Here is a 25,822-nt window from a genome sequence, read left to right as displayed (position 1 = left end):
AGGGTGACAGGAATGGTGATGCAATTACAGTGTGACATGTTTACATTGGTGGTTTCCATTATACATACAGACACAGGCATTTAGAATGGAAAAGTTGACAGAAACTATAAATCTTATAATATTTAAATATATTTATGATCATGTTCTTTTCCAAACATAATGATTTGCAGCATTTTTACAAATTTCTTTTCCCATCCATTAACAGATCTTAAATCATATTCTGTTTTCCTTTTGGACTGGGAAATAGAGGGGTGGTGGAAACATGTTAATCTTACATAAATCCCTCACTCTGCCCCTAAAGATATTGCATTTGATATTGTGCTTGCTGAAAGAACAGAAAGGCAATATTGAAGGAGTGCTGCTCTGCCAGGGTGCTGACTTACAAATGAGTAATTCAGTCAAGACTCTGTCCTTTCTTGTGGACATAAAAGATCCTTTAACACTATTTGAAGAGGAGTAGAAAGGTTCTCTCAGTCTCTCTTCCTGGCCAATATTTCAATCTCAACCAATATCTGTAAGACAGAATATCTGGTCATTTATCTCCCTGTTGCTTGTCTTACACAACTGGATTACTATATTTTTCTACATTCTAACATTTTGAAAGTAATTAATTGGATGTAAGGCCCTTGGGTTGTCCTGATGTTGTGAAAGATGCTCTGCAAATGCGAGCTGTTTTATTTCTTTTCCTCTTCTATACTTCCTGATGGGGCTGGATGGCAGGATAAGACTGACCTTCTGACAGTACAATGTCATAATTTGCTGCAGAAAGATGTTGATACCAAATACAACAAGGAGATGCTGTTATTTTAACCATCCTGCCCAACACAGAGTGCTTGGTTGATAATACCCATAATCAAGAATTGACACATCTCTCCCTGTGATGGTAGCTGAGTGCAAAAGATTAGTAAAGATTCCAGCTCCAACGTGTGACCCTCTGTTTAAGGGTATCCATGGTTCAGATTTGGGATTTGGCTTTGCTATGCGAATCATAATTTTGTCAAGAGTAGACTGGAGATGGAAAGATACAAGTTAGTAGTTTTGATTTGAAAGTTAATGCTTGGAGTGCAAAGTCACTTTGAGGTGACTTTGTTTGGAAACTTGCAGCAAAAGGTTATTTAAATGTGTTAACTACTAAAAACTTTGCCCTCTGCCCAGCAGAACTACTTTTAAGTAAAAAGATTATAATGGAGAAGGAATGCATTAATATCTAGCATTTGTTGATTATCTTTTGGCTAGAAATGTTGGTGATTCCTTCAGGGGATTTGGTCATGTTTAGCACTGTTTATTTTTATTCAACAAGTGATATTTATTTTAATCCACAAATCAGCAGTACGTGTAGTAGAGCCTGGTATCATTGGGGTGTGCCTTACCCTCACCTGTGGCCCTTGGCAGTTCTCTCTGAGACTCCAGTGCTGTCCCAGCAGTGGGATTGCCCAGGGCTGTAACTGAGTCCCATTCCTCTTGCTCTCCTTTTGCTATGGAATGATTGGAAATTTATTTTTTACCTTTTTAAGCAGAGTAGCAAATTTCAGCAGCTGAAAGGACTTTGTTAAATTTAGGGATTCTGAGGCCACACCAGTGGTGGTCTCACCGAGAGCAGTTGCAATTGGAAAATTGAGTGTAGATTTTCCATGACTGAACGGCAACGTATCCCTTTGGGAAGGGGCAGCTGGTCAGGAATCTTGTGGGCCTCGTTTCACTAGCTGCAATGCAAACGTAGGCACATGCAGCAAAGGTGCCACTCAGAAGCCCATTGCATTCAAGACTAAAATCTATGCCTGTTGGCGCCTCGCTGAGCAGTGGCGGGATTTTTTTGTTGACATTTTCCTTGGGTTTTCCTGGTCAAAAAGACTGTGTCAGAGATTTTTTTGGAAGGTCCACACTGTGACTCAGGCAGCAATTTCTCAGCCACACAATAGGTAATCCAGGACAATGTGTGTCAGGATTGTTCTTGCCAAGGACAACACTGAAGGGCTTCCATAGTTTCCTTGGTCTGATTTATCTCCTTTTTTGAAGATGTATGCCATCACTGGGGGTAGGAACCTCCCACACTCCTAAGATGCATGCATACTATCTTGATGTGAGCAAAAAAGGTAGTAGCTTTGAAGACCTCAGCTGGAATACTATCAAGACCACAGGATTTTCATCTGTTTGATTGCAGCTCTTCCATTGACAGTGGTTCATCCATTATTTGTATCATAGCCACAGCTGCCAGTGTGGGTTCACAATAGAGGAGTTGTTCTTTTCAGAGTTGGTGAATAGGATAATCATTTTCAGGAAGAGAAGTGCTTGTCCATTTGATTTTGGTCCATATATAGTGTTGGTGCCTTCAAAAACAAACCTTTGGTAACCACAATGGTCAGGATACATTTGGACATAGCAGGATGTCTTCCCACCACTGGTTGTTTATGGTTTGATTTTGTCGCTGGTTATCTATCCTGAGCACTTGGAATGGTGTCGTCTTGACTTGCAATCTTTAGTTGGCCTGCCAGGCAGTGAAACAAGGCAGTTTGGTTTTGTTCTAGGTGGTCACATATTTCTGCATCATTTTTATCAATCCAGGCCTGTTAACGGTATTAGAAATGTTACGGATGGCACAGTGGCACAGCGGTTAGCACTGCTGCCTCACAGCACCAGGGTCCCAGGTTCAATTCCAGCCTCAGGCACCTGTCTGTGTGGAGTTCACATTCTCCCCGTGTCTGTGTGGGTTTCCTCTGGGTGTTCCGGTTTCCTCCCACAATCCAAAGATGTGCAGGCCAAGTGAATTGGCCATGCTAAGTTGCCCATAGTGTTAGGGAAATGGGTCTGGGTGGATTACTCATCGGAGAGTCGGTGTGGACTGTTTGGGCCGAAGGGCCTGTTTCCACACTGTAGGGAATCTAATCTAATCCAAATCAATGGTTCGAAACAGAAATCCCGTACAGCTGGCTTCATTTGATCCCATTGATCTGAAATTGATTTGGATGTGCAAATATTTTCCAGATTGGTTGTGAGTTACTTTTGAAATTCTGATCTACACTTGAGCCTTTGTGCTAGGGAAAGGTTCACTATCGAGGACCTGTTCAGTAGGTATCAGGCCCTTGCATGAATAGAGTGACCCAGAAATCATTTCGATGTTGGACTCTAACAAAGACAGAATCCAGGAGGTGTCAATGCTTTGATCTCAAATGCCCCCATGTGGTTTTGTGTTCATGCTTCTCTTTGTTATAATGAGAAACAAAAGAAAATTGCTGGAAAAACTCAGTAGGTCTGTCTGTATCTGTAGAGAGAAAGCAGAATTAATGTTTCAGGTCTAGTGGCCCTTCTTCAGAACTGATTGTGGCTAGGAAAAGATTCATATATATGCTGAAGATGGGGTGGGGAGGTGATGCAAGGAATAACTGCTAATGGGGACAATTAGAATCTGACAATGGGTTGCTTGTACATAGAACATAGAACAATACAGCACAGAACAGGCTCTTCGGGCCACGATGTTGTGCCGAACATTTGTCCTAGCTTAAGCACCTATCCATGTACCTATCCAATTGCCGCTTAAAGGTCACCAATGACTCTGACTCTGCCACTCCCACAGGCAGCGCATTCCATGCCCCCACCATTCTCTGGGTAAAGAACCTACCCCTGACATCACCCCTATACCTTCCACCCTTCACCTTAAATTTATGTCCCCTTGTAACACTCTGTTGTACCCGGGGAAAAAGTCTCTGTCTACTCTATCTATTCCCCGATCATCTTATAAACCTCTATCAAGTCACCCCTCATCCTTTGCCGTTCCAATGAGAAAAGGCCTAGCACTCTCAACCTATCCTCGTACGACCTATTCTCCATTCCAGGCAACATCCTGGTAAATCTCTTCTACACCCTCTCCAAAGCTTCCTCATCTTTCCTAAAATGAGGCGACCAGAACTGCACACAGTACTCCAAATGTGGCCTTACCAAGGTCCTATACAGCTGCAACATCACTTCACGACTCTTGAATTCAATCCCTCTGCTAATGAACGCTAATGTACCATTGGCCTTCTTACAAGCTCTATCTACCTGAGTGGCAACTTTCAAAGATCTATGAACATAGACCCCAAGATCCCTCTGCTCCTCTACCTTACTAAGAACCCTACCGTTAACCCTGTATTCCGCATTCTTATTTGTCCTTCCAAAATGGACAACCTCACACTTGACAGGGTTGAACTCCATCTGCCACTCCTCAGCCCAGCTCTGCATCATATCTAAGTCCCTTTGCAGCTGACAACAGTCAATGTAGTAGCAGTCAATGTGATGACAAGGCCTTCTGTGTGAGGGGTGGGGTAAGGACATGGGAGAAGGTGCTCAATGTCTAAAATTATTGAATTTTTTATTGAGTCCTGAAGGTTATACAATAGCCAAGTGGAAAATGAGGTGTTGTCCTTCCAACTTGCACTGACCTACACAGGAGCACTGCAGCAAACCTGAGACAGAGTTATTGGCCAGGGAATATATTGGCAGACAACTGGAAGCTCAGGGTCATATTTACATACAGAACGTAGGTGTTCGACAAAGCAATCACTCAGACTTCCAGCAACTGCAGTTCTTTGGCTTTTTGTTTTGTTTTAATGAGGCCATGTTAAGCAGTCTGTGAGGACACCATTTACATTAGCTGTCCATCTTTAGTTCCTCTCCAGAATCAAAGGCAAGGCCAATCCTGGCATCAAAGATCCTTAGAAGAGTTTTTTTTCAAGATTAACATAGAGAACTTCTTCAAGGTCAGAACAAAGCTTTTGCTTAGCATCTTGATCCCAGTCAAGGGTTTGAGTGCAAGTGTCCTGAATGTTTTATTTATACAATTTAATAACTCTGGCAATGTATCCATGATCCTATTGTGGATGGCAAAACTATTACAAGGGTCACGATCATTCTTACCTTTCTCATAGGTTTTCTTCGCTGACTTGTTCCTTCAGTTCCCCCTCCCCTGAGCTGCAGATCTCACCATGCAACAATGTCCACTTGGAGTCTTAGTAATTTACTTGATACTGTTGCACTTCTTCTTTCTGGAAGGTTCCTTTAGAGATTATGCGGAGTGTTTTGAAGTTTCAAGTTGCAAAATGAAATGTTCCCTTTCTTTGACCACAAAAGTGGTGATCCCATTGGATGTGTTTTCCAAGCAAGAGAAAAACCTATCTTTATGGCATCTTCTCTAGCCTCTTCCCCATCTAGATTGAGCAGGAGCTCTCCTGAAAATGGCAGTTATAGACCAGACCAAACCCCTCAAAATATATGAAGAAGATAGCCTAGGCCGTAACTTTTTCCACTTTAAAGATTTAAAATCTTAAAACAAACCTGTAAGGCTTTGCTTTGCAGATGCAATTCGATTGGTCAAAATACTCAACTTTAAAAAAACATTTTATTTTTACACTACTGCTAAAAAACAGACAAATTAGAATAAAAGAATTGGCTTCACTGTAACTCTGTAAGATATATAAACTAGTAATTAACTGTTTGGATATAGCAACATCCCATAAGCACACCCTTGGCAAAGGCAAATTCAGTAAAATAGATTGCCTCACGTGCCATTCTAGCAGCAGAAACAGAACTCCAGCTTTTAGCTGTAACAGAGAGAGGAATAAGAGCTTCCATGTTTAGCTTCAAGATCCCAGGAATTGCTGAAAACTAAAACTGGACATCCTGGTTCTGTGAGAGATTGACCCCACTCATTCAGACTGCTCCTATTGTTCCAACTTTGTTTAAAAAAGCCCAAGGCCTCACAAGCTGTTTACTTTATTGGCTTTGAGCAGACCACTCAGCATCTCTGTCTCAACCTTTCTTCATTAAAATAAAACCAGGTCAAAATGCAGTTCTTAAAGGCATAGTATCGTTATTGACCAAAGGAAGGTTCCCAAACCTTCATGCAGCTGTTGCCTGTGGATAGATTCTTGACTGTGTTCTCCCAGAACCACTATCACTGTCCACCATCACCTCCGAACCTGACAAACGCACCCTGGTAGAAACCTATACATGATTACATTTAATATGGGGACCTTGGGACATTGCTCCACATCACATGATTTTGGCAGGCTGGTGACTATGTTGAGCTGAAATGAATGGGACAACAATGTATTCACAGTCATCTTCTGCCTTCAGAGCTTGTGAGACAAGCAGCCTTTGTTTGCTTAAGGACTTTTTTTAGAATCCCTACAGTAATGAAACATCAAGTCCACACCAACCCTCTGAGCAGCATCCCACCCACACCTACCCTGTCCTTGTACTCTTGCATTCCCATTGCTAATTCACTTAAATTGTAAATCCCTGGACACTATGGGTGGTTTAGTGGTGGCAATCCACCGAATATGCACATTTTTGGACCTTGGGAGGAAACTGGAGTACCTGGAGGAAACCCACACAGATATTGGGAGAGTGTACAAACTCTACACAGACAGTCACTGGAACGTAAAATTGAACCTGGGGATCTCCACTGTGAGGCAGCAGTGCTAATCACGGAGCCACCATGCCGCTCCACTTGGTTTGGCACCTCCACTAACCAGCCCCCCCCCCACCAACCTAACCTTGCCTCCGTGGATAGTTCTAGTCGGAGCAAGGTGCTTCTGACAACATTGATTAAGAGCACACAAGCCATTTCCACCATGTCAAGGCAGTGATGTACAAAGAAGATCGCTAAGGTTGTACAACTAAGATGAAGTGTGTACCTGGTACATTTCCTATTTCATGAACCAGAAGTATCAGAAAATTGACTATATGGTTTTACAAAAGGAGACAAAATGATGTATAGTAAGAAATTGGTGTGAGTTTTGAGAAATGGTGCAATTTATACAAAATATTTCATCTTCGTGATTGATGTGCTAATTTTTTTTTCAGGTGTGACATGAAACTCAGACTTAACTTATTTCTGTGTAATATATTTGTTCTATGAATATAAAGAGAATGTTGATGATTTATAATGTTGACTATTTCACCTTTTAAATGAATAAATAAGGTATAATTTCACAAACATGACAGTAATTCTATTTTCATGCAGGAGCTTTCTAAGCATGAAAATATTTCACGTGCTGCAGCGAAACTTGTTGGGTGGATGATTAAAGCTGTTCCATATTCATTAGTTTCTGTGAGTTATTTGCCACTTCCTACCATCTAATTTAGATTTTTTTGGGTTTACATGAGTGAATTCAAAAAAAAAGAAAAGAGGATCAAATTTACATTTGTTGAATTTTTGTTGTCGCTAATCAATCTTTCCACTTTCTTCACTTCTTTTTAACACTCTGGTTTTCTTGGTCAGGTATAGGCAGCCATCAGCCTTGCAGAACGTCATCTTTGACTTCCTTACGTCGATCAGGTAGCACTTACCAGGGAGTCAGAAGGTTGTAGGTTTAAGGCCTGTTCTAGTGAGTCAATTACAAAATTCCAGAGTGACAGTCCATCCCGGTGCTGAGCAAGTACAGAGCAAACTTGGAAGTTAGTTTCTTGGATGAAACTGAAACCCTATCATGGGTGAGCATAAAAGATCCCAACTAGATAGACACTATTTTGAAGAGTTCAGTTTGATGTCTTGGCCAATACTTTCCCTCAATCAACATCTCTTTGCTTAAAAAAAATTGTGACCGTTATCTCATTGCTATTGTGATGAAATGATATACATGACTTGAATTCATATCAAAAATATTTCATTAGCTGTAAAGCTTTGAGATATGCCGAGGTCATGAAAATTCTAGGCATGTGTTTAACAGTGAGTTTTGGCAATCTGTTTTCGGGAAGGTCATGATCATACCTGATCAAGATATCTCCACAAATGCATTTTTCTGATCTGTTCTGACAGAGAATGCCAACAATAGTGGATTTTCCCCCATGTCCCCTCACCTCATTTTGAATACTTGGGAATAATTGTTACAGTTCTACAGCTATTCAGCTGAAAGCAACTGGTATACACAGACTGAAATCTTCTGCATGTCTTATACCACCTAACTTGATGAATCTGCCTACTTATCCACTATGAAAAATTCAGAGTGAATTAATCTGTTTATTTTCCATCAGCTTTTTCCTTTGACATTGTACTAGTTCACTGGCCCTGATATTTGCAGTTTCAGACCTAATGTGACTACTGTTCATGTGTGAGCCTGAGTATTCGCACACTGATTGCATGGACTGTCATGCAGAGCCCCATCATATCTCCTTTAATGATCACACTCATGTATGTCTTCATGCATCGACCTACAACCAGCAAAGCCTAGCTGTGTAATATCAGTCACAGTTGCAAAGACTTGCCCTGTCACTTGATCTTTTCTTCAGAAATGTGAACTAATAGAGGTCTACACAATTACAAAAGAATTTGATGAGGCTGACAAAGACAATGGTTTCAATATGTACACAGTCATAGAAACTGTATGGACTGCTAAAGATTGTATGGAAGGCGCACCCTCCTGGCAAATCATGCTTTTACTGGGAGGAAAAGGGTGATAGAGGCATTGATTCTGTTAAATGTGGTGCCACCCAGGGATCAGCAGACACAGTTTAATGTTGGAGGATGAAACTCCATTCATGATGGCTGAAGTGCATTCTCAGAAATGAGAATGTGTACGCTGTAAAAACAGAAATACAATTTCAAGCAAGGCCTTTCAAATGTGAACTCTACTTGCATTTCAAATTGACAGATGTCTTAAAGGATTTCCAGGTCGCCGGTCCAGTAGAGGACCCTGGTTTTCAATGTGTATTCTGGGAGTCTAGTATAATTGCAACATTTAAGAGGCATTTGGATGGGTTTATGAATAGGAAGGGTTTGGAGGAATATGAGCCAGGTGTTGGCAGGTGGGACTAGATTGGGTTGGGATATCTGGACGGGTTGGACCAAAGGGTCTGTTTCCATGCTGTACATCTCTATGACTCTATGACTATGAGTTGGCGTCTTGTGTAACTTGTGGATTGTAAAATGGACTTTGAGTGTCCCTTTCTTATATACTAAAGAACCACAAGGTTCTCGAGCCCACCACAGGCTTAATCAAATTGTTATAAGAGGGATTCAAACCAGCGGTAATCAGCAGAACAAATTACCATTGGACATAACCAAACCCATTCTTTTGGTTTTGATGAAAATCATTATAACTGGCTCCCTCTTTCAAAAAGAAATTTCTTAGTTTTATTTGATACATCAACCTTTCTCCACTCTATCATGCCAATCAATGTTTGTGCTCTGAAGGACCCTCCTTTCATCCCTCTTTATCTCATCCTGTCAACATATCTTTCCATCCCTTTATTCCTCATGCTTATCTAGTTTCCCCTTAAACATGACTATGGTCTTATCTCAACCACTGTTGATGGTCGTGTGTTCCTACATTTCAGGTCTAGAGCTTTCGCCTAAATTCCTATTTGAATTCATTCTTCATTTGTCCTGCAGTGGTTAGAAAATGGCAAAGTACTTGACATTCATGTCAAAGCCCCTACCCTAAATACAGTCAGTTCTGATATTATGTGACAGTTCCATTCTTGTGCAATCTCGCATTATAAGAAACTCGCTCAATAGCATCGCCATTAAACTGGAATTGCATTATAGCTAATACAGGGAAAGGAAGTTTGTGTTCTACAAATAACCGTCTAATTTATTCAATCACATTCAACTCAACTTGGTTGAAGAAACGCATTTTGTTTTTAGCAGAATTGACTGTGTACATTCCTGGATTTTCACTGGTGTCATGATAATGTTGCTGAACTAGTAATCCAGAGATTCAGGCTAATGCTTTGCAAACATATGTCCAAATTTCACCAAGGCAGTTGATGAAATTCTAATTAATAAACTCTTATTTGGAATTGAAAGCTAGTCTTAGAAATGATGACTGTAAAATTATCCATGGTTGTCTTAAAAATCATTGATGTCTTCTTGAGAAGGAAATCTGTCTTATGTGTGACTACAGACCCAAAGCAATCTCGATGCTCCTGAAATGCTTTCTGAAATGGCCTCTCAAAGACAGGTAGGAAGGAGTAACAAATGTTGGTCTTGCCAGTGACTATAGCATCTCATGAAAGAATATTTTAAAATACAGAACCATTTAAAATAAAATCAATCTTGGAAAAGTGGTTGACTTTAGCAAGTCTCAATATACTTTCATCTCATGACATTTTGATTACTTTTCAAATGATCTCCATAACGTAAGCTGTCAACACTCATCACTGGAGGACTTTAAGGGCTCTGCTCATCTGTCCAGTTTCTGTATGAAATGAGCTATGTGAAAAAATGTTTTATTTATTTCCAACATATAGAAAGTATCAAGTAAATACATTCATCAACACTGATAGCTCATTTTGATTGTTATCTGGTCACATTATTAACCTAACATGTGCCTGCATAATTACACAATTGATACTCTGTCATTATCATTGAAGAAGAACTGCGATAAATAACATGTATAAATATAATTTTAATCTGCATTTCAGGGAAGGAGTTAACTAATTTCTCCTCGGCTCTACTTAGAACCCGATCAATATTCTCTTCATACTGCATCAGAACTACTAATGACTCACTTTGAAGCATCTGAACTGACAATATATTTAGTACCTCTATTCACATGCCTGGATTCATTGTAGCAACTAATTCTTCAGCTCTTCTATTATTGCTGCATTTTTTTAGGATATTGCTTTTTTTCTCTTCTTTTGATTTAATGCACTGAGTCTCAAACTGAAGATCCACATTTTAATGGAAACATCAATTGCTTTCTGAATATACTGTTTAAATAATACTCTAATAGTACTTATTTCAAAACTTGCCACATTTATCAGGGGGAAACTCTTAAGATGGCTGTATCTGTTTACTTGGTTGGAATTTGGCCATGCTCAACATATAACTTTTGGTCTCCCATGTAAAGTCATGTTTTCTCAGCCTCACCCCTCACCTAAAGCACGGTGACCCTCTGATTAAACTAACCACAAGTTATCTCTCTCTAATGAGAGAGCAGTCCTATCATTCTTTGGGACAATGGCAACTATGTGTCCATATAACCTCACATTCCATTTAGCTCTGTACACTTTGGTCTCTGCTGACTCTAAATCCTTTTGGCTTTTGTACACTTTCTTTCATTGTCCCAATCTCTCTTTTCCCCCTTCTATCTGTCTTTCTGTAACAAACACAGACGAAAGTAAATCAATGGAGCTTTGCTCATCCAGTTTAGAGTTGATATGGCACCTGTTGTGCATGCGTTGCAAAAAGTTTCTTTTGTCTTCAAGGATAGTTTCACTAGATCCCATCAGGAGGTTTTTCTAAAACATGTTGGTTTGTTGCCAAGTGAGTCAGACTCTCCAAACTATTCCCACTTTTTCATTTCATGTCAAAAGGTATCAATGCTGTGGAGAATGTTACAACACGGGGTAAATCCTCCTGCTTAATTTAAAACCAGGAACACAGAAAAGATTTATCCCATGCAGTAATCTGTAAAAATTCGAGTGGTCAAGAACTATTTAAAGTAAAATTTAACAACTTTATTTCTTAAAGAATAATAGAGAATAAATAACTAATAACTATTCACAAGTCCTTACTCTAACCTATCTTTTACCTTCCCTTCCATAATACTAGTCCGATAAAACTCCCAATTAAGATTTACAGAACAAAACTTCATATCTCAAAACGGTTCTTGTATTTGGATCTTCCTCTGTCTTCTTAGGGATTCTGTGTCTCAGGGTACTGATCAGTAAAGGTCTTTTAAGAAGAGCTATTTTTCAGGCAGTTTGTTTACATGCTGGGGCTTGGCAGTTCTCCTCTCAACTGTTCAATTTCCCCAGTCTTATACCACCAAAGCATCGGATTGTGTCACTGGCTTTTAAGATTGTCAGTATACTAAATTCAAACTGGATTGGAGTTTGGTATTTTTCAGGGTATAATTTAAACTGATTGATTAGCCTAATTCAAATCTGTTTTTCGTCATTTCCAGGCAACCAGCTAGCCCAGTAGCTGGAGCACATGTTACATTGTGTCTTACTGAGAACACTTGGTACTGTCACTGCTAGTTTTTACTCTCTTAAAAGGTATAGTTCACCCATATCTTCATAACACTTCCCCCCCCCCCTTTAGGAAAAAAAACCATCATAATGAAAAGATGTCTTCATTTTTTTTCTCTACTTTTTAAACACATTACCTAACATGCAGATAACTTTAACTTTACCTTAACTTCTTCCCATACATCTGTGTGTATATATAACATTAAATAAAGACAAATCTCATCTAAACTCTATCAGTTAAATCCATGATTACGCATCTGCGATTACATTCTTCTGACCTGCAACATGTATAATTTTTAAATTAAAACTCTGTAACATAAGACTGCAACAAAATAATCTCATATTCTTATCTTTAATATGTTCTAATAATGTAAACAGATTGTGGTCAGTATACACAACCGTCTCTGACACATTGTTCATGACATACACATTAAAGTGTTGTAAGGCCAGTCCCAAACTCAACAGTTCCTTTTCAATTGTGGAGTATTTCCTCTAGTGGAGGTTGATCTTCTTAGACAAGTAACCAACTGGCAGTTCAATCCCATCCTCATCATCCTTTAGGAGAACAGCTCCAACTTCAATGTCACGAGCATTGATTGTGACTTTAAAAGGTTTTGAAAACCTTGGTGTAGCTAATATCAATTTTAAATGGTCGAATGCCTCCTGGATGGTTCTGTCCACCGAAACTTTCTGTTGTTCTTCAGCAAATCGGTTAATGGTACCACCACACTGCTGAAGTTTGGAACAAACTTCCAATAGAATCTGCTGAGTCCTAAGAATCAAAGCAACTCTTTCTTTGAGGTTGGTTGTGGAAGTTCCTCAATGGTCTTCGTCTTTGCGTTCCATGGGGTTAGCTTTCCATGACTGATGTTATGTCCCAAGATTAGGCAAAAGTGAGGACTGCAGATGCTGGAAATCAGAGTCTAGATTAGCGTGGTGCTGGCAAAGCACAGCAGGTCAGGCAGCATCCGAGGAACAGGAGAATCAACGTTTTGGGCAAAAGCCCTTCATCAGGAATCTGATAAAACGTCGATTTTCCTGCTCCTCGGATGCTTCCTGACCTGCTGTGCTTTTCCAGCACCACTCTAATCTAGACTCTTGTGTCCTAAGAATGCCACCTCTGCTTTCGTGAATTCCATTTTATTTAAGTTCATCATCAGTATTGCTTCTAGTAGTCATTCAAAGAGCTCTGCCAACTGTACCATGTGATCTTTCCAGGACTTACTAAAGATCACTACATCATCCAAACAGACTGCACAGTTTGTTAAACTAGCCACAATGCTGTTCTTAAGTCTTTGGAATGTGGCGGGTGTGTTCTTCATTCCAAAGGGGATCACTTTAAACTGATATAACCCACTTGGAGTTACAAAGCCAGAAATACCCTTCACCATCTCTGGTAAAGGTACCTGCCAGTAACCACACATTAAGTCCAGCTTGGTGATGTAACTGGCTTGTCCGACTTTCTCGATACAGTCCTCCAATCTAGGAAATGGGGATGAGTCTGATTTTGTAACAGCATTGACCTTCCGATAATCCACACAGAATTGTTGAGTCCCATCCAGTTTGGGAACGAAGATGATTGACGAACTTCATTCGCTCTGGCTTGGTTCGATGATGTTCTCGTTGAGCCTGGCTTCCACCTCCATCTTGACCTGTCTGGCTTTGAAAGGATTATGCCGGTAGGAGTGTTGTTTTATCGGAGCAGTACTGTCTACATCTACTTCATGTGCAATAACATTAGTCCTCCCCATCTGATTCTTCCATATGGTCTTATACTGCAGTAGCAAATCTTTCAGATAGCTTACTAACCTATCCCACTTCTCAAGGACTTCTTCATTTTTAATGTATTTTGAGGCACCTCAAAATCCACATCATCTGATTTTGATTCTTCACTCTGCAGGACAGTAACTAACACTTGGTTCTCCAGTTCTTTCTCGTATAATATGGTTTCAACATGTTCACATGACATATTCAATACCTTTTTTGCTCTCTGGCATCTTTACTAAAGCTATTTCTCAATTTGATAGGGACCACCAAATCTGGCTTTGAAGGGATCTCCTATCATTGGTAACAGTGCTAACACTTATCCCCTCAGGAAAGCGTCAGAGCTTTTATCTGCCACCTGCTTCATTCTACACTGTGCCCTCCTTAGGTGCTGTTTGGCTAACTCACCTACTCAGTTTTATCTCTCCCTCACTTCCGATACATAATCTAAATGTGAGATCTCCGACTTTGGTCCTGTCAATTTTTCTTCAATTAATTTCAAAGGGCTTTTCACTTCATGACCGAATATTAATTCAAAGGGAGTGAACTGAGTAGATTCATTTGGGGCATCTCTAATGGCAAGCAGTACGAATGGGATACCTTTATCCCAATCATTCGGGTAATCCTGACAGTATGTTCTCAACGTGGTCTTCACGATCTGATGCCACCTTTCTAAAGCTCCCAGAATTCAGGATGCTATGCACTGGATTTAAAGAGCTGAATGCCTAAGCTATCCAAAACCTCCTTAAGCAGCATAGCAGTAACATTTGACCCTTGGTCCAACTGAATCTCTCTCTGGGTTGCCCATCCCATGTTAAGAAAGCTACTAACTTCTCCACCTCCTTTTTTGCCTTGATACTCTGTAATGGAATTGCCTCCAGAAATCTGTTAACAAATTATGGTTAACAAGTACTGGTTCCCACTTTTAGTTCCTGGGAGGGGATCAACACAATCAATTATAACCTGTGTGAAAGGTTTTTCAAATGCAGGAATTGGCAACAAAGGTGCTGGTTTTATTACCGCCTGTGGCTTACCTACCATTTGGCATGTATGACACATACGGCAAACGTTAACTACATCCTTGTGTATTCCAGGCCAATAAAAATGTTTTTGTACCTTAGCCTGAGTCTTTCGTACCCCTAGGTGACCTCTTTCAGGTAGTTCATGTGCTACCTGTCACATCTCCTATCTGTCTGCTACCAGCAACACAATCTAGTGCACTTCGGCCCATTTCTCCTCTGCACTAACCTGTCATGGTCTCCATTTCCACCTTAGGATTCTATCTTTCAGATAATAGCCCTCCGGAATATTCTCTGCCTCCTTTACAGAGTACACATCCACATATATATCTTTTATTGTCTTGTCTTGCTGTTGCAAGTCTCTTAGCCTTTCAGGACTAAGCCTGACCCTCTGCCTGTTCAGGTTTTTCCTGCACCATTACATCAAACAGAGTGTCTGCTAACTGAATCTCGACTCCTTCATCTTTCTCTTTACTTTTTGCTTCATGCTGTACTTATGATAGTGGGATCTGGTTACCACACAGTCTAGGAAAATAGCAGGATATTTCTGTTTTAACTCCTCAGTTTCTTTGTCTTCCTTGGGCTTCTCCACAACAAGGATGGTCACTCCCACCTTGGATCCTGCCAAATCATTCCCGAGAACAAACTGAATTCCTGGAACTGATACTCTGTCAATCACTCCCACTGTAACTTCCCCAGTCTTGAGTTGGCACTCCAACCTGATCTTACATAGCAGAACGCTAAATTTCCATCCATCTATCCCACAAAGTACCGCACTCTAGGGCAACAGATCAGAAAATGTGCATATTCGCTCATCCCTTGCTATCAGTGACTGGTTATGTCCTGTATCTCTAAAGAAATTATAACTTCTTGTCCTTCTCCCCCTGTTCTTTCTGAGTAAACTTTACCCACAGAGTCGAGATCAGGTACTAGCTCCATGCCCAGCCCCTGCCTAGGCTGTGCACTCTCTTGCAGATCCTCAGCTCTTCTTGGGGTCTCCTTTACTACCTTCACTAATGGCGCTAGCTTAGCGTCTTTTACCACATCTTTTTCCACAGTGCCTTTCTTTAACGATCAGCATTGTGTCTTTACACATCCCACTTTACCACAGTGAAGCCTTTTACCTCCTTTGCACCACCTTGGGCCTATTTTTTTATCCTGTGGTAAATTGTTACCAGTGCTCTTTACTCTTGGTTTTGTAGTGTAGGATCTCCCCTTCTCCCAACTTCTATCCCTCACAGGGCGAAATTCTGGCCGGAAGCTTATCTTAAGAACCAACATGTTCTCATCTGCTAATTCTGCTGCCCTTCTCACTTCCTAAACTTTCTGTTCCTCCACGTGAATTCTTACCATCTCTGGACGTGAGTTTTTAAACTCCTCAAGCAGAATAATCTCTTGTAGAGCCTCAAAGGTCCTATCTATTTTCAAAGCATGCACCAATCTATCCAAGTGACTATGTTTAATTCTTTCGAACTCAACATAAGTCTGACCTGGCTCCTTCTTTGTGTTTCTAAACCACTGTCTATATGCTTCTGGTACAAATTCATAAGCACTTAAAATAGCCTGTTTAATCTGTGGTCAGCAAGATTTTGGAAAGAAGTCTGCGGGATAGGATTTATGCCATTGAAATTTGGCCCATCTGTTCTGTCAAGATAGAGAAAATACTTTAGCATCATTCAAGGAGTTATGTTGCATCACCTAATTTTATTGTCACTTTGTATTAGAGTGTATACAATCAGAACAGTGATTACTTCTGAATGTAAAGTGCAATGGATTTGAAAGTGAAAAAGGGAAGAAACTGGCAGTGGTTTGCTGCCATATTACTGCTGTTTCAAGTCTTGTTGCCATGATGAAATGTGTTCACTAAAATTATCCAAATAAAAGAAAAAGTCCCATGTTAAGTTTTTCAAGTGAAATTGTTTTTAGAACTGCAAGTTTGGATCTTATACATCTTTTTTTTCTCTCACAGTCCCTTAAGTTTGAAGACAAGTTGCTTTCACACTAAAGTTGTGCTCTACGGTGACTGAATAATTCAATCCTGGAGCCGCAGACTCTGCACAGGGGGCTTGGGTGTGTGGGACACTCTGCATTCTTTGCACACTTTTTGCTGCTCTGCACCTGGTCGCCACATGCTCCAAGTGGTTGACGCCTTTGATAAGGCTTCATCTTCAGTTTGTGCATTCTAGGCAAGCAAATCCCACATGTCAGTGGGGATTTGCATTTGTTTGAGGAGGCTTTTAGGGAGTCCTTGTAGAGCTTCCTCTGCCCTCCACGTGCCACTATGGAGCTCAGAGTAAAGCATTTGTTTAGCTCAACTTGTGTCAGGCGTGAAGACATTGTGGCCCACCCGATACTGGGGACGTTGGCCTGAGAAACAGAGTTCACATTGGCATCCCATCCTGCCAATGGAATTACTGGATTTTGCAAAGGTGGCACTGGTGACAATCCTCCAGGAATTTGAGGTGTCTGCTGTTCCTGATCCATATTTCTGATGCATACAAGGAAGTCGGGGTGGTGGCTGCTCTGTAGATCATTTATTTTTTGCTGAATTTGAGGTCTTGTACTTTGAACACCCTGTTCCTCAAGTTCCTGAGCCTCTGTGTGTGCACATATACAGATATTGTCTGCATACTGCAGCTCGCCGACAGAAATTAGAGTGGTCTTGGTTCTGGCCTGGAGACCAAGGTTGACCAGTCTCCCACTTATCCTGGACACTAGTTCCACTTTTGCAGATAGCTTCATAGAGATGGGCTGGAATGTTGCGGTGAGAAAGACAGAGAAGAGTGTTGGTGCAGTGACGCAGCCCCGGCTTGACGCCAGTTTGCATTTGCATTGGATGGATGGTGGATCCATTGCTGAGGATATTGGCTTGCATGTCATCATGAAGCAGACAGAGAAGGATGCCGAATTTCTGTTGGCAGCTGCAGTTGAGAAAAATATTCCACAGTCCCTCAATGATTGACATAGTCAAAGACCTTTGTGAGATCGAGGAAGGCCATATTCAGAGGTTGGTACTGTTCCCTGCACTTTTCATGGATTTGTCATGCACTGAAAGTCCATTGTGCCTCTTGACAGGCAGAAGCCATATTGAGACTCAGAGGGGAGCTCTTCATCTACTGGAGGAGGCAGTTGAGGAGGATTCTTGCAATGTCCTTCCGTTTGGTGGACAGTAAGGAAATCCTTCTGTAATTTCCAGAGTCACACCTGTCTCCTTTCTTGAAAGTAGTCAAAATTCTAGCATGCCAGATCTCCACGCAGGCTCTTATCCTTCAAAACAAAGGCACTGAGGTCATGGATCTGTGTCAAGATACAAAGGGATGACTGGAGATATGTAAACTCCTTGACTGCTTTGGCTTCTGAGCATGTGTAATGCAATCTACCTTATATACTCATGTAAAAGTTGAATTTTTAAGACTACTTTTAAAGGTTCAATTTAGAGTTAGACAAATACATGGATACTAGTGTTGAGGAGCTGAAATTTATGCTGCAGTTCGAAATACTGTATTTTTTAGCAGAAGTTGATTTGATTGCACAATTAATCCCGAGTAAAGAAGAAAAACACAATGAATTACGAGATAAAAGCAAGAGAAACAAGAATGAATTACTAGTAAGTTTTATTTATACATACTAGTACAAAAATTTTAACAAGTCAAAGATTCAATGAATTTCTGCAAAATCACACTGTTCAGCATTGTCATGATGTGGTATAATAGCACACTTAAAATTAAACATTTATTAAATTCTGAATGTGTAAGCGTCTTGAACTTTCACACAAAATTCTTCCGTTTCCCTCCCATTTGTTTTTTATGAACCTCAGCAACATTAACAAATTTGTCAAAGAATTAAAGATATATGTAGCTAATATAGCTCACTTTTTTCCAGATATAATACCATAATTAAAATGATTAACTTTTTAACGATATTAACTTTTGGATGTATAGTGAACAAAGTGTGATAAGTACTAATAGACTTAGTGTCGGTCTGAATGAATTAATTAATCATAATGTGCTGTAGTAAACCAAGTGGGCTAAGTAGAGTAATGAATGAATGAAGACGCAATGAGTAATGAGTAATGAGTAGAGTTTCTGGTATGAATGAATAAATGCAATTTTGTTTAAGTGGGTTAATGGGAACATGCAGTTTCCTTTATAAGAGGTTTATAATGCACTATAATAGGGTAGACTTTCACCGAGGTGTATGAAAAATACAAGAGTTTTTGGCCAAAAATAAGGGGTCGACTTTTACATGAGATCGACTTTTAGATGAGTATATATGGTACATTTGTCAGCAATATCAAATTATTTTTAACAGCTCTTTGTACTTGTTGAAGTGTTTTGTGGGTATCTAAAACTCATTATCCCTTATGTATTGCACACATATCAAAATGGGAGTTCTGGAATGGTTAAATCCAGCAAAAATCCACTGCATCTTCTGCCAAATTAATACCATCAAGATTACATGAGAATTTCCAAGATACAAATTCCAGAATGTAATAGGAAAAGCTGAGACCCTCGATTGAATTAACCAGACAAAAGCATATAAAATAATACAGACAGGTTTGAAATAACAAGGCCTGTGTCACACATGGACTTGAGATCAACCTGAACCTTGTATTTTTCCGACAAGCTAGGTGCATTAGCACAGAGATGATCATCAACACTTTAATGGAGCACGGTTCAAGTAGATCTTTCCCTTTGCTTTCTCAAAAACTTCTCATGAAACAGTCAGTTTTTAGTTTCAGAAACATGTTGTTTAGTGAATGCAAATGTTATTTGATTTTGTTACATTTCTTTTTAGTAGAAGAACCTTTCATCAGGAGAGGATTCAACAAAGATTAAGCAAGTTTCTAAATTGCTTCATGTCCAACTTGGAGTTGACCTGAATAGTGACTGCATTGCCATTTGAGAGTCCATTATGGCAGCACATTTCTTGACCATATTTCAACTCCTAAACTTAAATCAACACCATTTTGCAGTAACATTATCTATGTTCTGCGGTATCTCAGGTGTACTGGCATCAGCTTCCACGTTCTTGATTTTTCAGAATCACTTTGGATTATAGTATCCAAAATATAAACTTGTACATTAAAATGAACAATCTTTACCCCTGCCTCTTCTTCCCATCCCCAACCACTATTCCATTCCTTCTCCCATCCTTACACTCTCTGTACATGTCAAATTACTTTGACATCAAAAGCTGAAATAACTGCTGCTGTAGTTATTACTGCACTTGCTCAAGGGAGCTATTCAGATGCCTCGTTTATTGAAGCTTAATAGATAAAAAAGCCAAATTGGGTCTCATGATAAAATCCTAATCAAGTTATAATCTGCATAATTTTCACATAAGCTTTGGTGTGAAATTTACATAATTTATGTTGCAGGAGCTACTAAAGTGATATTAAGAAGTATTTAATATAGTCACTGAATTTTATTTATCATGATCACTGATTGTTCCTCTATTCAACAATTGTTTGTGTTCACTACCTGCTGGATAGTGTAAAATAATTACCATCTTAAAATATGCCGGTTGATTCTTGATCTGTGTCCTCCATAAAAGTATCCTCAGATAGTTTGGGATGTCTGTCACCAATACTACAGAGGCACACTGTCAGCTTTCTTTTTTATTATTTCCATATTAACTCTCATGCACAACTGCAGTAAGTAAGAGTCTCAAACAACATGGGAGTTGTATTGTCTGAACAGTGAAATACATAGAATAAGACAGCATCTTCTGCAGGAATCCTCTGTGGGCCGAAGTGTTAAAAGCAATAAATGGTTAGACTTTCCTCGAGCAGAATAATAACACAAGTCGTATATGCCAAGACACTTTTCTAGACTTTGCAACCGTGTATATATCTGCCATATATATATGTACATGTATGTGTGTATATATGTGTGTGTGTGGGGAGATGTGTGTGCCATCTGCATGGTGGTTGTATTGAATTATTCTAATGGCACCAAAGTATTAAATCTGCTTTAGACAGACTTTGAGATGTTGGTTTGAATAGGATTCAGAAAGGCTGTGTAATAATTAGTGCATATTAGTTTTTTTTTCCATTAAGCCTTGGTTTTTTTTGGAGACTTTGAGTATCTTTGTTTATTAAAACGAATCTCTCAGCACTCAAAACGCAAAGTAACTTTGTATTGAGACAGGAAGGGAATGGTGCACAGAACAATTGTATGAAATAAGTCAGAGGGGTGAAGGATTATAGAAATCAAGCTTCGATCTGCTAAACCTTTTTCATTTATTTTTAAAAACACATTTTGTTTTGTTCTGGTTTGGTGATTTAAATTGTTTTGTTTCCAGGTATTTTGATCTCTTCATTCACTCACTCTTCCTTTGGGCTTTATTTTCCTGTAGTTACAGGCAATTTGTATAAGTTGAGCTTTTTAAGCCATAGTAAGCTCTAACATGTTAAAGAACAAAACAGCAGCTAACAAATTTGCATGACAGCAAGAAAGGCCCTTGCTTTTTTTTGTTACTATAATCCTGAAAGATACGTTACAGATCCTCTTCAACAACAACTGTTAACACAAGCTATTTAAAAAGTCAAAGTCTTGAATAAATGTAACATGTTGATTGACTTAACTGAACCTGACCTCTTAAAAAAGCTTCTTTCTCAGCATTCAATTGAATACTATTCTTCATTTAAGTCAAAGCGTTTTGGAAAGATCAAATATGTAGTTCAGATTTGGTGAGGATTTCCATTTGAAAAGGACATTTCAGGTAGTGTTTATTTAAAACAATTGAAAGAATGTGATTTCTTTAAAACTTGGAGATTTTTTTTGAAAAAAGATAACAATTCAGAAGCCAGCAGCTTGGGTTTTATTGTGTCAGCATTAACTAATGGCCTGAAGCCCTCTCAAAAAACCTGAAGTCTATGTATTATGTATACAGCATTACTGGCTTTAGGTGTTGACTTGTCAACATGAAAAATGAAAAATGTCAAGTTCCATGACTTCAAAGAAATGGCATGTTTGTGGGGATTTTTTTTAGGTCTCTGAACGTTAACATTTCTGATAAAAAAAGGTTTTATGTTTACGATGTTTTACCCAAATGGAGAACATGTAATATTAATATCAGCAATGTGATGGGGAGCTGTAAATACTAAATAAGTATTAAGTGACTTTTATTGATGAAATTATTTCAGGTTGTCGGCTTGTCTGTTTGGTGAAACATTAATGTAACAAACCAGAAATAAATTTAGAATAAAAGCTTACATGGAGTTCCTGATCTACCAACATTAACAAGGAGTGGGGTGGGTGGTAGGAACTTGGTTTAAGAGAAGCTACAGGAGTTCATTTTTCCTGTGCTTCACACATTTTCAAATTGAGGGATGTCTGATCAGTTGATGTTCCCACTTCAATTAGAATTCTTAACCATTTTGGGGGAAGGGAAGTTATGGTGAGGGGAGGTTGTTTGGCTTTAAAGCATATTCCATTTCTCTGAACTTAAGATGTTGACAGCTTCCTTTGTACTGTAGCTCTTCACTATAATACTCCCTTCGGGAGCCATACAAATATTATGTTTCAGTGGTGGGATTGTAGCAACTCAGAGAGTTTGTGTATGCTTTATTTATCAACAATCCATGTTGCATTATGAAATGTGGACATCAGAGAGTATTATAATGAAAGCTTATTATAGCACTTTTCAGTTCCTCAAATTTCAAACTGTTCTATTTGGAGATGCTGCACAAATAAAGTAACATTCACAACTGCGTTAACATACACGTACTCTTTAATTATGGTTTCATAGGGGAAAAAAATCAAGAATTGGAATTTTCATTACTGCTGTATATTCAAACTTGTGTGACTCGAGGTCAGTTGCTCTTAATCACTGCAGGTAAATGTTGTGTTATCAGAAAATTAGATGGGTAGATCACTCACTTGTGCAAGAATACACATAGATTTTCCTTTTCTCAATGAGGTAGATATCAGAGGAAGGTTTTATGATTTTCTGACTGAATTATTTTTTCAATGCCCAGGATTCACACCTCCAGGAATGGACAGACCATCTCCTGACAACAGTCCAGTCCACGGCCTAGTCCGACAAACATCTGTCACCACCGGGGCCAACATCCCAATGATGACTGAATTAGGTAAGATGATCAAATTTCCTCCTCTTGGCTATGTTTCTTTTTCAACCCATTAATCGTGTATGGGGTGTGTATTAGTCATATAAATCACTTGACATGTTTGCCATTTGTCAGAATCCACCAACAGTCCCCTCAAGTAAAGCATTTAAGATTAAGTTTCATGCTTAATGACTGCTTTCTTGACTGATATTTGCAAACTTTAATGCTGCTGAAGGGAAGTATACCAGAAAAGCCACACACATACTCTGTCGATAGATAATTGGTGCTCTATCCACTACCTTAAATATTTTCACTCCCTGCAATCTGGCCATTTACCAGATATATCGCAACAACTCGTTAAGGTTCATTCAACTGCAGTTTCCAAACCCGTTAATTTTGCCACCTTGGATAAGGACAACCAGGCCTATGGGAATATAACAACATATGCTTTCTCTCCAATTCACATTTTGACTTGGAAATATATTGCCACTCCTTTATCAATACTTGGTCAATATTTTGGAATTCCTTATATTTCAGAACTGTAATGTAGTTTCTCCACATGGACTGCAGCAGTTTCATATTGCGGTTAACTATCAGCTTCTGAAGGGTCTTTAGAGAATGGGCAATAAATTCCAGCCTTATCATATACAGCAGCATCAACATTTTGTAAATGATTTAAAAGAAAGCTATTCATGCTTCAAAAGAAGTACCTCGAATTTTTGCTTTTACCTGATCAAAAAATGACTTGAGGCCATAGAGTAAAAATTTGACACTCATTGGGAGCATAAAGTTAAAAATTCTGGCATTCCAATTTTCTGTCAATAATGTTTAGTTTTACCTCATGACCAAACTTGGCAATGTAGCTCTGTGAAATCATGTGTTGTGACTTCTTACATCTCACTATTCTCCATGCTTGAGAATGTTCCTAAGAGCAATGATTTCATTAAAATGTATTAGACAATGCTATTCTAGTTAAGACAGGAGCTGGAATCTTGAGCCAAGTGTGAAAAAAATACAAGACTGAAACTTTGGGGCCTCCAGTACAGACTTGTTGGTTAATGACTGGCATTCCCACGACTATTACTGTAGCTAATTGTTCAATGATATGGACAGAATTCAGATTCAGTCTGCTCAAGGGCATCTGCTTTAATGTTTATATACAGATTGTTGCAACCCGACTGATCAATGGTTGAAAGATGACTTCACTTCTCAAAGAAATCCATATTTGTTAGAATGTTATTGACGATGAAACGAGCCCAGTCATTCAGGCCGAGGGGTCCCAGGTTCAACTCAACATCTGTTTTCCCCTAGCTCAGAGATATTATACACAATTGTGTCTGCCCTAGCAAAAATCAGCAAATTCAGCTCAAATTTAGAAATAATCCTTAATCATAAAGATTCAATACTCCGTCATGTATATATCTTCTACAAATCAAGTTGGAAAGTACAGTGCTGACTAAATGGCATCCTATTGTCAATAGTATTGTGGAGAGTCATAGATTCATAGAGATGTACTGTAGGGAAACAGACCCCTCGGTCCAACTAGTCCATGCAGACCAGATATCCCAACCAAATTTAGTCCCATTTGCCAGCACTTGGCCTTTATCCCTCCAAACCCTTCCTATTCATAAACCCATCCAGATGCCTTTTAAATGTTGTAATTGTACTAGCCTCGACCACTTCCTCTGGCAGCTCATTCCATGCATGCACCACCCTCTGCATGAAAAAGTTGCCTGTTAGGTCCCTTTTATATCTTGCTCCTCTCACCCTAAACCTACACCCTCTAGTTCTTCACTCCCCCACCCCAGGGAAAAGACCTTATTTGTTTACCCTATCCATGCCCCTCACGATTTTATAAACATCTATATGGTCAACCCTCAGTCTCCGACACTCCAGGGAAAACAACCCCAGCTTATTCAACCTCTCCCTATAGCTCAAATCCTCCAATCATGGCAATATTCTTGTAAATCTTTTCTGAACCCTTTCAAGTTTCACAACATTCTTCTGATAGGAAGGAGACCAGAATTGCACACAATATTCCAAAAGTAGTCTAACAAATGTCCTGTATAGCTGCAACATGACCTCCCAACTGCTGTACTCAATCCTCTGACCAATAAAGGAAAACATACCAAATGTCGCCTTCATTATCCTATCTACCTACGACTCCACTACCAAGGAACTATGAACCTGCACTCCAAGGTCTCTTTGTTCAGCAACACTCCCCAGGACCTTACCATTAAGTGTATATTATCCTGCTGCCCCTAGAACTCTGTGGGAAGCTAGGGAAGTGATTGCTGGTCCCCTTGCTGAGATATTTGTATCATCAATAGTCACAGGTGAGGTGTTGGAAGACTGGAAGTTGGCTAATGTTGTGCCACTATTTAAGAAAGGTGGTAAGGAAAAGCCAAGGAACTACAGACCGTTGAGCCTGACATCAGTGTTGGGCATGTTCTTGGAGGGAACCCTGAGGGACAGGATTTACATGTATTTGGAAAGGCAAGGACTAATTTGGGATAGTCAGTGTGGCTTTGTGCATGGGAAATCATGTGTCACGAACTTGATTGAGTTTTTGAAGTAATAATGAAGAGGATTGACAAGGGCAGCATGGTGAACATGATCTATATGGACTTCAGTCATGTGTTTGATAAGGTTCCTCATGGTAGACTAGCTAGCAAGGTTGGATCTCTTGGAATACAGGGAGAACTATCCATTTGAATACAGAACCAGTTCGAAGGTAGAAGACAAACGGTGATGGTGGACTTTCAGCAATAACTTTCAGACTGGAGGTCTATGACCAGCGGTGTGTCACAAGGATTAGTGCTGGATCCACTGCTTTTTGTCTTTATATAAATGATTTGGACGTGAGCATAGGGAGTATAGTTAGTAAGTTTGCAGATGACACCAAAATTGGAGTTATAGTGGACAGCAAAGAAGGTTACCCCAGAGTACAACGGGTACAGATAGGCCAATGAGCTGAGGAGTGGCAGATGGATTTTAATTTATATAAATG

At 39.5% G+C, this 25,822-nt stretch overlaps 1 protein-coding gene across 11 annotated transcripts in view; it reads left to right on the top strand.

Moving 5' to 3' along the window:
* The window catches only part of kcnma1a (potassium large conductance calcium-activated channel, subfamily M, alpha member 1a), an 845,585-nt gene that overhangs the window by 755,664 nt on the left and 64,099 nt on the right, over positions 1-25,822 (top strand). For all 11 annotated transcript variants that reach the window (XM_072583314.1, XM_072583323.1, XM_072583322.1 and 8 more), the window contains one exon: positions 22,723-22,836. In XM_072583314.1, coding sequence (XP_072439415.1) covers positions 22,723-22,836 — 114 coding nt within the window. The remainder of the gene's footprint in view (positions 1-22,722; positions 22,837-25,822) is intronic.

Source organism: Chiloscyllium punctatum, chromosome 13, assembly GCF_047496795.1.
Source record: "Chiloscyllium punctatum isolate Juve2018m chromosome 13, sChiPun1.3, whole genome shotgun sequence".
In the NCBI taxonomy this organism is placed as follows: Eukaryota; Metazoa; Chordata; class Chondrichthyes; order Orectolobiformes; family Hemiscylliidae; genus Chiloscyllium; species Chiloscyllium punctatum.
Note: the sequence above shows the minus strand (reverse complement) of the source record. Positions and strands in the feature narration are given on the sequence as shown.